At 38.6% G+C, this 13527-nt stretch overlaps 1 protein-coding gene across 7 annotated transcripts in view; it reads left to right on the top strand.

Moving 5' to 3' along the window:
• Positions 1 to 13527, top strand: part of Zbtb44 (zinc finger and BTB domain containing 44) — a 48981-nt gene that overhangs the window by 17241 nt on the left and 18213 nt on the right. For 4 of the 7 annotated variants that reach the window (XM_050160047.1, XM_050160048.1, XM_050160046.1 and 1 more), the window contains exon 2: positions 11805 to 12880. The exons of the other annotated variants lie outside the window; for them this stretch is intronic. In XM_050160047.1, the coding sequence (XP_050016004.1) occupies positions 11863 to 12880 (1018 nt within the window). In that variant the 5' untranslated portion in view covers positions 11805 to 11862. The remainder of the gene's footprint in view (positions 1 to 11804; positions 12881 to 13527) is intronic. 7 annotated transcript variants of the gene reach the window in all.

Below are 13527 nucleotides of genomic sequence, written 5' to 3'. Positions count from 1 at the left end.
CCCCCCCCCCCCCCCCCCCCCCGCAAACTTATTATTTTTAAAAATGTCTTACTGAGGATCAAAAGTAGGACCTTTCACATGGAAGACACTATGACACTTATGACACTAAGCTAACTCTCCAGCCTTTGTTGTACACCATTTTGTTATAGGACTTGCCTAGCTTTGCAACAGCTTGATAGTTTTAACTAAAAAAGACAGTATTGTAACAAGCCTTAACTTTTCACCAGAGGAACTGCTTTATTTCCGTATAGAAACAATTTGACACTTTTAGGAGAGGTGGTCACAAGTTCTAGAAAGAAAAGATTTCTATTCTATTAATAGTTGTCCTAGGACAGGGAAGGTAACTCAGTGGTAGAATGTTTGCCCTAACATGCGGGACACCCTGGGTTCTACTCTCAAAATTAGATACCCTATCCCACCCTGTGTAAGGAAAAAGACAGTTGTTCCTTTATAGGTAGTTATTTTATTATTGGCAATTGCAAGCCTAGTTATGTTAAAATGCCATGAACCAAAAGCAATTTAGAATTTTATTTTAGCTTTGGTTCTGGGGTTAAAGTCCATAATGGTAGAGATGCATGGAAGAAGGAAGGAGTAGCCATGGTGATTGGAGCAGGAAGCTGAGAGAAGCAGAGGGAGCAAAGTGGAAGTGAAGTGAGGCTCTAAACTCTTAAAGGCCACCCCTGTGATGGCCCTCCTCCAGCAAGGTTCCATGAATTTCCCAAATGACTCCACCAGCTTGGGACCAGGTGTTCAAATATGTGAGCCTATGGGGGACTTTTTTTCATTCAGACCACCACAACTTGGAATGCAGATTCAGGGTGTGTGTTTGCGCACGCGCATGTCCGTCCACCCTCCAAGCTCCAATAATCCTCCTGTCTCTGCTTCTGCCTTCCTAAACTCTACAGTGACACCCAACTCTCAGCTCCCACCATGACTGCTAGGGATCTGAACTCAGGTAAGGTCTCAGTCCATTGAGTCAACTTCCCAGTCCTCAGGTTCTAGTTTTAATGCTTGAGTTTTGTACAAAGTTGTGGATTGTTAGGAACCAAGTTACCTGGGGTCTACTTCTAGTTCTGCTAAGTTACTAACTTAGCTAAACTTTCTGATTTTTAGCACACATATTGGCAGCTGACAAATGTTTAATTAAACTCTTTTCAGAACTATTTTTATGTCTAAAATTGATATTCCTAAAATTATTTTTTTAGTGCTTTCTTGTATAAACACATATGCATGCCACTGTACATGTATAGTGGTCAGAGGTCAAACTTGGGTGTTGGTTCTTGCCCTCTACCTTGTTTGAGACAGAGTCTCTGTGAATTCTAGGCTAACTGACCCATGAGCTTCCCATCTTACCATAGGAGTGCTGACATGACATGCTCCACCCTATCCCCCTTTTTTACATGGTTCCAGGGATGCAAACTTAAGTCATCTGATTGTGTACCAAGTACTTTTATCCATTGAGCCGTCTCACTGGTCCAAGTAGTTTATATTTGTTTTTCTGGGGGGAGGGGGGTATTGCCTGTTTTCAATTTAACCATATTTATCTTTTTAACCTTAAAAATAACATTTAAGCTATGAATACTAATATCTATACAGTACATGAAAGTGAAAAGTCCCAGTTCCAGTGTCACATTGACTGGGCATATAGATTAACTAATCTAGAGCAGTGGTTCTTAACCTGTGGGTCAACCCCTTTGGGAGATCTAAGTGACACTTTCACAAGAGTCTCATCAGGTATTTGCATTATGATTCATAACAGTAGCTAAATTATAGTTATGAGGTAGCAGCAAAAATAATTTTATGGTTGGGCTACCACAATATGAAGAACTGTATTAAGGGGTCACAGCATTAGGAAGGTTGAGAATCACTGATCTAGAGGCACTTGGAATATTGCTATTATCAAAGCAAAATGTTTCTCTGTAGTTGTCTATATCTACACATTAACTATTTCCAGAGCAGCTATTTGAAGTCCTGTTCTTGGTGAGTTTAGTCAAAGTCTTCAAATGAGTAGATTACTTATCAAAACTTTTGTGATTGTCCTATGTTAATTGGTTGCAAGTAAATTAGAGCTTCAAGAGTTGAGTTTCATCCTAGCACTAGGGAGGCAGAGGCAGACGGATCTCTGTGCATTCAAAGTCAGCTTGGCCTACAAATCAAGTTACAGGACAGCAAGGGTTGTTAAAAAGAAAAACCCTGTCTCTTAAAAACAAAACAACAAAAAATTGGTTTTCTATCTTAATTTTTTAAAAGAACCATTACTAATATATTATTATTTATAGTGTGGTAGTTATCAGTTATTGGCATGATTGTGATTATTAGGACTCTAGTTTTTGGTTGTGCTTATCATTATTATCACTACTTTGCAGTTCAGGGGATTCAATTTGAGGTCATGCACATGTTGGGGAAGCACTGTGTATACTCATTGGGCTAATCCCAGCTCTTGCTATCTGAATCGGCTGTCTCTGACTCCTGAGTACTGGAATTAAAGGCATACATTACCATACCTAGTTTGAATTTTTTTTTAAAAAAATATTATTTTATGTGTATGGTGTTTTGCACATGTAAGCTTGTGCACCAAGTATATATCTGGTGCTCATGGAGGCCAGAAAAGGATGTTGGATTCCTTGGAACTGCAGTTACCCTACACCATGTGGATGTTGGGAATCAAACCCAGGTTCTCTGCAAGAGCAACAAATGCTCTTAACCTCTGAGTTTTGTCTTCCTTCCCCCAGCAATCATTATCATCATCATCATTATTAGGGTTTCTTTGTGTAGCCTTGACTGTCCTGGAACTTAGTCTGTAGATCAGACTGGCCTTGAACTCCCTGCCTCTACCTTTCAAGAACTGGCGTTAAGGGTGTGTGCCACTACCACCCAGAACATTAATAACTTTTTTAAAAGATTTATTTATTTATTTATTATGTGTACAACATTCTGCCTCCATGTATGCCCTCACTCCAAAAGAGGGCGCCAGATCTCATTACAGATGGTTGTGAGCCACCATGTGGTTGTTGGGATTTGAACTCAGGACCTCTGGAAGAGCAGCCACTGCTCTTAACCTCTGAGCCATCTCTCCAACCCCATTAATAACTTTTTTTAAGGGAAGAAAGGGTATGATAATTGTTGTCATCCTTATTACTTACAGGCATCTAAGATAATAATAAAAGAAATTCCAAAAATATCCCCTTGTGTAGATTATATGAGTTCTAATATTTGTGAAAATTTTTATTTGTAAATAATATATGTACTTATCTTTGTCATATCTGTGGAGTAAAGAACAAGAAAGATTTCATATGGTCAAATTGTTTTTTAAAATGAGGTTGAATGTATTAATTATATAAAAACAATTTTGTGCTGTTGAGATGGCTGCACTACTACAAGTCTAACAACTTCCATGCCATCTCTGGATACTATGTAAACATAGCCAGAGAGAACTGACTGTACAGAGTTGTCCTCTTACCCCTCTGTAAGCATACCTTCCCACACATAACGCGCACATGTGTGATAATACATCGTTTTAAGGAAAAAATTGCTGCCAGATATGGTAGCATATGCCTTTAATTCCAGCACTGGGTGGGTGGGGGTGTTGTGAGAGAATGAGAATTTAAGTACTTCCTTACACTTTGTAAAATTCTTAGGGTATAATCATGTTAAAAATCTGGTGTTAGCCTGGAGAGATGGCTCAGAGGTTAAGAGTACTAGCTGTCATTCCAGAGAACCCAGGTTCAATTCTTAGCTCCCATGTGGCAGCTCACAACTGTCTAACTCCAGTTCCAGGGGATCTGAAACCTTCTCACCAAAGCTTATAAAATTAATTTAAAAAAAATCTATGGTAGTATTTATTTACTTCAGTTCCCTGAAAAAAAAAATTTTTCTTTTTTTTTTTTTTTCCCCCTTCAGTTTTTTTGAGACAGGATTTTTTTGTATAGCCCGTTGTCCAGAACAGACTGGCCTCAAACTCACAAAGATCTGCCTGCTTCTGCCTCCACCTTCCAAGTGCTGGGATTAAACGCATACAACACCACCTGGCCCCTGATATTTTAAAAATAGGTAAAAATGGTTCCACTTATGCTGCATATGGTGGAGCACACCTTAATGCCAACATTCAGATGTTAGAGGCAGGCAGGTGATTGAGTTCCAGGGCAACCAGACCTTGTCTGGGGTGAGGGGAGACAGGGGTTGCTACTTATATAACAATATGAACATACTTAAGACATTGAACTGCACATTTAAAACTTATTTTCAGAATGACATTTGTTAGGCTATCAACCTGATTTTTTTTTAAAATATGTATTTATTTATTGTGTATATAGTGTTCTGTCTGCAGGTATGCCTACATGCCAGAAGAGGGCACCACATCTCATTACAGATGGTTATGAGCCACCATGTAGTTGCTGGGAACTGAACTCAGGACCTCTGGAAGAACAGTCAGTGCTCTTAACCTCTGAGCCATCTCTCCAGCCCCTTATTAGCATGATTTTTATAAAGTAGTTTTGCCCATGGAAGTGTATCACATACTTGAAAATCAGTCAGTCATTATATGTCATGCTAAAATAATTAAAATACAGATGAGACTGTTAACTTGGAAAAGAAAGAAATGTGGATCGTTTAAAGTAGTCACTGTTCTGAAAATACAGTGAAATGTTAGGATTTGATGTTTGGGAGGTCTTCAGTCAAGTATATTAGAAGGCTATAGGCATGCATGGTCATTCAAAAACACCTTTCTAAAGAGTTGAATTTGAGCACATCTCATTAATGGGTAAAACAAATGCGATGCGTTCACACAGTGTTGTAATATTACTGAGTGTTAGAGAGCAAGGAAAGGTTGATGCGCTGTGGTGTGGCTCACTCAGGAGAGCATTATGCAAGTGACCACTTGAAAACCTTGAATTGTAAACTGAGACAGAAAGTAGGGAAGTGTCTTGTAGTAGCCAGGGAAAGGAAAAACTGAAGAGTTGCTGTTTTTTGGGAACTAAGTTCCAGTTCAAATTGGTGAAAACAATTTTGGATTACTGTCTCCCAGAAGTGTAAATATACTTGATGCCACTGAAGTGTAGACCTATCTCAGGGTAAACTTTATGTAAGTAGCAAGTGCTCTTGAAGGATGAGCCGTATTTCCAGCCTCAAGAGGTTTTTGATTACTTCTTCAGTCATTTACTAGTCTTGAATTTGTCTTTCTCATCTTGGTTTCATGAGTCCATCTGTTTGAATCTTCTCTTTTAGTTAGTTTGGCTATGGGTTTTTTGATCTTGCTAACTTTCTTAAATTTTTGTTTATTTTTGTTCTAGAGACAGGGTTTTTACATAACTCTGGCTGTCCTAGAGCTCACTATGTAGACCAGTCTGGCTTTAAACTCATATGGATCTGGCTGCCTCTGTGAGTGCTGGAATTAAAGTTGTCTGCCACCACCGTCTTGCTTTTACTCTTCATTCTCTTTTGGTTAGTTTGGCTTAGGTTTTTGGATCTTGTTAATTTTTTCAAAGAACCATTTCTTTGATTAAGTTATTTAATTTTCTTGTTTCAGTTTCATTAATTACTGACCTGACTTTATTTGAGTTTATATTGTTTTTAAATTAATTATTTATATTTTTGTATACATGCTCTGCATGTATGTATGTATGTCTACATGTTAGAAGAGGACATTAGATACTATTATAGATGGTTGTGAGCCACCGTGTCATTGCAGGAAATTGAACTTGGGACCTCTGGAAGAACAGCCAGTACTCTTACCCACTGAGCCATCTCTCCAGCTCTGAGTTTCTATTATTTTTGTTTTCTTTTTTTGGGGGGGGGGGTGTTTTTACGAGGCTCTTGGAGCACTAAATTATCCATTTGAAGTCACTCTGCTTCTCAAAAATATTTTATACTGGGGCAGGAAGGAGCACACATCATGTGTGTAGAGGACAAAGGACAGCATATAGGGTTGGTTCTCCTCTTCCATCTCTGTGGGTTTTGAAGACCAAGTTCAGTAATTGGACTTGGCAGCACACGTTTTCCTTACTGACCCATTTCTTTACCCTTGAACCATTTCATTAGACACCTCTGGGTTTTGTGGATTTTTTTTTTTAATGTAGTCACTTGTAGTTGAATTTCCTTCTGTAGTACAGTTTTCCTGGTATCCTAAAAGTGCTGGTTTTCATTTTGATTCACTTCTAAGCATTTTAATAAACCTTCCCCTCAAACTGAGCCAAAATAAATCCTCTCTTAAGTTGCTTCTTAAGCATTCTGTACAGCAAGAAAAAAATAGCTAGTTCAGAACATTGGCACCAAGAAGTACGTCTGCTGTGTAATACACCTGACCATGTGGTTCTTAGGTGTTTGAAACTGGTTTGCAGGAGGAATGTGGAAGAGTTTGGAATTTGGGACTAGAAAATTGCTAGAATGCAGAAGTTAATGAGTTGTTCTGGTTGGAGTTTGGAAACTAAGAGAAACATAAGGTGTGGACACCCAACTCAAGATGTTTCAGAGGGGGATGGGGCCTCTATTGGGAAGCGGGCTAGATGCTTTTCAGGTTACAAGGTTACATTGGTACATGAGAGGGGCAGGGGCAGTGCAATCAGTCTTCATTATGACTGTGGCCTGAGAAATTTAGTGAGGCTGAATTTTAAAGTAATGAGTACAGTGTGTTTGGTGGAGAAAGTTTCAATGCAAGAGTAGCATTCAGAGTGTGTCACATGGCTACTTGCTCACTGCTCTTACTCAGGTCTAAAGAGAGCCACCATTTTACCCATAAATTGTCTGCTTAAATTCATGTTAGTACTGAATATTGGTAGGGATCTATCATTGAGAATGAGAATTTGAACCTTTATATGAAGAACAATGATAATGTCATTGACTTTTGAATGTGGAAGATGTTGTTGATGATTAACCCATTCTAAAAGATTTGTTATAAATTTTTTAAAAATTTTATACTTTTAAAAAATATTTGTTTTTATTTCTATGGTTTTGCTTGTGTGTATGATTGTATATATACTATATGTCTGCCTGATGCCCAAGGAAGCCAGAAGACATTGGATACCTTGAAACTGGAGTTAAATATTTTTAAGATACAGTATAGAGATTCAGGGAACTGAACCTGGGTCCTCTCTAAGAATGACAAATGATCTTAATTGCTGAGCCATTTCTCTAGCCTGGGGTGAGCCTTGTAGACAGGGAATGAGAACATGATAAGCCCAACAGTCTGTAACTAGAGTGTTTTAGTATAGTTCATGCTCTTATGCCCTTTTGGATGGTTTTGTAGTATAGAGTGAACTCTAAGTCAGGATAACAAAGGGTGCAGAATTTCTAGAGTGAATAAAAAGTTCAGGTCATTTGGTAGAAATAGTAAAGTCATAATGTAAGCAGAAGAAATGATTACCACAAGCTGGAAGTACATAGGCTCTAAAACACTGACCCGGGAGAGGAACAAGAAAAGCCAAAATTAAGGATTGTTTAAATTTTAAACAGTTTTTATTATTTTGTTATTTAGTGTGCATAGGCACATTACCTGCATGTATATGTGTGCACTAAATGTTTCAGAAGGCCAGAAAAGGACATCATCAGATCCCCTTGGACTGGAATTACTGAAATTGTGAGCTGTATGGGTGCTGGGGACTAAACCCGGTTCCTCTGGAAGAGCATTCAGTGATTGTAATCACTGAGCCATCGCTCCAGCTCACACAGCAGTTTTTAAACACAAGGTTAAATTTCTTGGAGATGTAATTAATCTTAGAAATCCCCGATAGTATTTGTTCCAGGCTGGAGTTAGGGCATTCACAATAGCCTGAACAGTGGGCAAACTGCTAAGGTATTTAGAGTAATACCCAAGTATTCCTGCTCTTTCAGACATGCGGATTTTATGTTTTTGAAGAGGAACAGGTCACTTGTAGATTTGTTGGTACAGTGTGAAAAGTTAGCTTCAGTTTAGCAAGACCTGAGACAAGAATCTTGAAAGCCTAGCTGAAGTGAGAGTGGTGAGAATTACCTTCTCCTTGGTTAAAAAGGTTGTTTGTCCTTTTAGGTCCTTTAAGAGGATATAGTTTCCAGGCCTGATTTTAAGATGTAGGGAGAGAGATGAGGAGGGTGCCAGGAAATGTTGACCAGCATGCTTTCTGACCAGGCTTCTAAGAATCAAACTGTAAAGACTGACCTGGTTGTTCCCAAGATAGGGTTTGGTAGGCATACCAGTGTTGAGAAGAAAAGGCCTATGGTGGGATAACTTGAAAGTGCTTAAGCATAAAAATGCTTGTTATCTTTATTTCTTTTCCTGTTGCTATGACAAACTACTGACACAAAGCAGCTTAGGGGACACAGGGTTTATTTATTCTGGTGCTCATGGTTAGAGGGCAGATCTGTGTATTATCTCTTGTAAGAATACCTGGTTGACTTCTGAGGCATATTTTGTTTTGGGGAGAAAGACTTCTAGGCAGCCCCAAAAGGTGTCAATAACATTGAATAAACCACTTACATTATTTGTATTTAGATATGCGCGAAATCATTTGCTAATCCTGTCTAGATATGTTTTCCCTCAACTAAATGGGACAAAGGTTAGCCTGAGATGTCCTTGAGGACTGAAAGGCCTGCAGATAGAGCAGTTTTTACTGAATTAAAGTTATAATTTAATTGCTGGTTTGAGAAGTAAAGGGAAATATGGAGATTGTGAGAGACTTGCACCCTACATATAAGTATTGTGTAATCTGAGAGATGTTGCCTTGTTGACAGAGGAAGGATTATTTTTTTCTTGTAAGGAAAGCCAGAATCATTCTTTGTTAGCTTCTTCCTCTTGGTTCCTCCTATCTTTTAGCCATACTCAGGACTGATTGAGGAAATGAATAGCCAGGGCTGTAGTAGCTAGGAAGGGTTAAAGGACAGCTTTCCTTCCTTTTTTTATCCATCCTGATATTTTTGCAATGTTTCTGAAGCTTGAGTCTTTTGTGTCTTGTGCAGTAGATAACTGCAGCCTGGCTTGGGTTTAGGGCAGCCCCAGTTAAAAGTCCTCTTCTAGATTGCTGCATGTGAATACAGGATGTGGAAGGCATGTTAGGAGTCAGTATGTATGTTAAGTCTTGTACTTTTTCCAAAATGAGAGCTCTGGTAAAGGCAGTAAGTTATATGTCTTGAGAGTAGATGTTGTTTAGGGGTATGTATAGACCTATAAAAACAAGAATCTTTGCTCCCACACAATATGTATGAGATTGTCCTTAACCACAGTATTCATAATCAAAAGATAGAAACAGGCGGAAGAGAGAACTCAGTGGCTCAGGTACTTGTTGTATAAGCATGAGGATCTGAGTTCAGCCTCCCAACACTCATAAAATGTTGGGATGATGTTATGTACCTGTGATTCCAGAACTGGGGACACAGACAGAAAGATCCCAGGGGCCTAATTGTAGTTTTTGGTACTTTTAGGATTGAAAGAGACTACTACTATTCCAACTACTGAATTTCTTTCTCTGTTGCTTGTTAACTATGTATTCAATTAGCCTCCAATCTCTGATATAGGTTCTATTATCGCTGTTTTACTGCTGTAGAAATTAAAGTACAAAGGTTAAACTTCATATCATTATATACATGATGTGATCAAGATGGTAATCCAGTATTCTAGTTCCATTCTGTGCTTTTAAATCAGACTCATATCCTTCAGAATTTACCCAAGTATAGTAGGCCTGAGATAAAGAGAAAACATGCCTCTGCTTTTAAAGTTGGGCCATTAAGAGTGATTACTTTGATTGGCACTATGTAGTTGAGGGCAGTCACACTTGTTTCCTTTCAGGAAAGAAGAGAATTGAATAGTGTTTGGAATTCAGGACTCACTGATTATTGGCAAAACTCCTCTTTTAATTTCTAGTTCTTTAATCATAGAAATCATAGAAGATGGAGGTAACACCAGATTGAAAGGTTTTCACTCCTTTCTTGTCTGGGTAGCCTTGAACTTTCTTGAAGGCTGGTACAGTATCTAAGATCTCCACCCAAATCAAATTTGAAGTGGTCTGATTTTAGGATTCTGTTTAACATTTTCTAACTATGACGCTTAATTTCTAGTTTTTTAATATCTGAGTTCATACAAATGGTCCCTAGGCCTTGAGTATCATTTGCTCTGAAGGCCTGCTACTGCTGTCAACCACATGATAGGAATCAAAGTATATTTACTGACATGCAGTCAATGAATGTATACATACATTCAACACATGTATACAACTTTCTGTTATACAAATAAGAGAAAAAAATTATCAGATCCATTAAGTTATTTTCTGCCTAGATCAATCCTAACTGTATTATCTCTTTGTGATTACTTTGGGGTTTTTGTTTGTTTGTTTAAGTTTGGGGTTTGGGTGTTTGTTTTTTGTTTTGTTGTTTTGAGTTTTTTAAGACAGAATCAGTGTATCTCTGGTTGGCCTGGAACTAACTAACCATGTAGGTCAGGTTGGCCTTGAACTTGCGGTTATTTTCCTAATGTACTGCCCCTACAGTGCTAGGATTACAAATGTGCATTACTATGTCTGCCTGTGATTACATGTATTTAGGAAATACATATGGAGTAGGGCTTGTTTTGAGGTTGTTTTTAATGATCTTCCCTGATTTTCTCCTTTGGAAGATTGAGCAACACTTCAATCTGCATAACAGAATAAGTGTTTCTGGAGGTTCGATTTGGTCAAAGCATTATTTCTACCATATCAGCTCTCTTGCCTTCTTAAGATTCATCTTATGTTATCTTTTATCATGATGTCAAGTGGGGAACAGTTTTGTCTCCTGCCATTAGATTATTCAGACTTTAAAAATCTTGAAATCTTTCTTTTTCCCTTCTCCCTTTCTCCTATACCTTTCTTTATCTGAATAAAACATTTGACAGAATCATTACATAATACTTGCCTGAATTATTTACTGCATGTTCATATTTAGAAGCAGGGATAATTATATACCTTCTGACCAAGGTGTCTTTGCCAGTCAAAAGATTGTCATGTGTTAAGTACTTACAGCAATTTCTAGCACATAAAAGCACTCTATAATTGTCACTTAACTATCGTTTTAAATGCTGCTCATGGGGCTGGAAAGATGGCTCAGAGGTTAAGAGCACTGACTGTTCTTCCAGAGGTCCTGAGTTCAATTCCCAGCAACCACATGATGGCTCACAGCCATCTATAATGAGATCTGGTGCCCTCTTCTGGCATGCAAGCATACATGGAAGGAATGTTGTATACATAATAAATTAAAAAAAATGCTGCTCATAAGTCAAGAACAATGGCACTGGGTTTTGATCCTACTGCACGTACTGGCTTTGTGGGAGCCTAGGCGGTTTGGATGCTCACCTTACTAGACCTGGAAGGAGGTGGGAGGTCCTTGGACTTCTCACAGGGCAGGGAACCCTCACTGCTCTTTGAGCTGATGGGGGGGGGACTTGATTGGGGGAGGGGGAGGGAAATGGGAGGCGGTGGCGGGGAGGAGGCAGAAATCTTTAATAAATAAAAGAAATTAAAAAATGCTGCTCATTAATAAGACCACTGGTTGATGGCATAGAGAATATATTTTTATTATTTGTGCATTCATTGTATTTATTTGATACAGGATCTTATCCTGTAGTCCAAATTGTCTTCAAACTTACTGTGTAGCACAGATTGGCCTTGAGCTTGTGGCAGTCTCCTTACTAGGATTATAGGAATTTGATACAACAACAGACCAGAAAATATATCTTAATACCTCCCATACCTGAGATTTTTCACTGTCTTATTTTAGGCTTTTTATTTGGCACAGTGGTTACATGAAAATGGTAAATAGTCCATTTCAGCTATTAAGATGTCATTTTGTGTTTTGTTTTCTATATTTTTTAGGACATTTCTGATTTATTGCATCCTTGAAGAGTATCAGTAGAAGAGGAAAAATAAAAACATGGGTGTGAAAATATTTACTCACAGCTCCTCTTCCCACAGCCAGGAAATGCTGGGAAAACTAAATATGTTACGAAATGATGGACATTTTTGTGATATCACTATTCGTGTCCAGGATAAAATCTTCCGGGCTCATAAGGTGGTACTAGCAGCTTGCAGTGATTTCTTTCGCACAAAACTTGTGGGCCAAGCAGAGGATGAGAACAAAAATGTGTTGGATCTTCATCATGTTACAGTGACTGGCTTTATACCTCTTTTAGAATACGCTTACACAGCCACTCTGTCAATTAATACAGAAAATATTATTGATGTTCTAGCTGCAGCCAGCTATATGCAAATGTTTAGTGTTGCTAGTACCTGTTCAGAGTTCATGAAATCAAGTATTTTGTGGAATACACCCAGTAGCCAACCTGAAAAGGGTCTAGATGCTGGGCAAGAAAATAGTTCTAATTGCAATTTTACTTCTCGAGATGGAAGTATTTCTCCAGTGTCTTCAGAGTGCAGTGTTGTGGAAAGGACCATTCCTGTCTGCCGAGAATCCCGGAGAAAACGCAAAAGCTACATTGTTATGTCTCCCGAGAGTCCTGTAAAATGTAGTACACAAACAAGTTCACCCCAGGTATTGAATTCCTCAACTTCCTATGCAGATAATAGAAATCAGCCAGTTGACTCTTCTTTAGCTTTTCCATGGACTTTCCCTTTTGGCATTGATCGAAGGATTCAGCCTGAGAAAGCAAAGCAGACAGAAAATACCCGGACTTTAGAGTTGCCTGGCCCTTCTGAGGCAGGTAGAAGAGTGACGGACTACGTGACTTGTGAGAGCACAAAAGCTACCTTGCCTCTAGGTACAGAAGAAGATGTGCAGGTCAAAGTAGAAAGATTAAGTGATGAGGAAGTCCATGAGGAAGTGTCCCAGCCTGTCAGTGCCTCTCAGAGCTCACTGAGTGATCAGCAGACAGTGCCAGGAAGTGAACCAGTTCAAGAGGACCTTCTGATTAGTCCACAGTCTTCCTCTATAGGTATAAATGCTTCTTATATTTTTCATTTTTTAATAATTCAAACTTTTTTATTTTCTGTGCTCAGTCTTATAAAAATCATAAAAGGGGGGAGGCTAAAACATAATTGAATTTAATTGTTTGTTTGTTTTGGGTCCAGGTCGCAATATATAGCCTTGGCTGGCCTGAAATTCATAGAAATCCACTTGTCTCTGCTTGCAAAGTGCTAGGATTGAAGATGTGTGCCACCATGATTAAAGTTTGATGTTTGCATTTTTAAAATTATTATTACCACTATAAGTTTTGTGTGTGTGTTTAACAAGTTACACATTGAGGAAGAGGGTCAATGGGGTATATAAGGTCAACAGGAGATATAAGGGTAAAGGCAGAGATAAAAATTGTGAGTTACTGTTTATTTAAAGAGACAGTCTTACTTTGTAGTCCAGGTTGGCCTTGAACTGCTGTTTCTCTTACCTCAGTCCTGGGTGCTGGGATGACAGGTCTGCACCTGCTGCTAATCACTTTCAATATTTAAAAAAAAAAAAAAGGATTTTTGAAAACGTAGTTAAAGAATCTAGGCACAGTAATGCAGACACTAAGAAAACACAGGCAGGAGGAGGGCAGTAGCTCACAACTGTCCTCAGCTACATAATCAAGATGGCTGTGAGAGA

The sequence above is a fragment of the Alexandromys fortis genome, unplaced genomic scaffold, assembly GCF_014885135.2.
Source record: "Alexandromys fortis isolate MF-2015 unplaced genomic scaffold, M_Fortis_MF-2015_v1.1 scaffold_108, whole genome shotgun sequence".
In the NCBI taxonomy this organism is placed as follows: Eukaryota; Metazoa; Chordata; class Mammalia; order Rodentia; family Cricetidae; genus Alexandromys; species Alexandromys fortis.
Note: the sequence above shows the minus strand (reverse complement) of the source record. Positions and strands in the feature narration are given on the sequence as shown.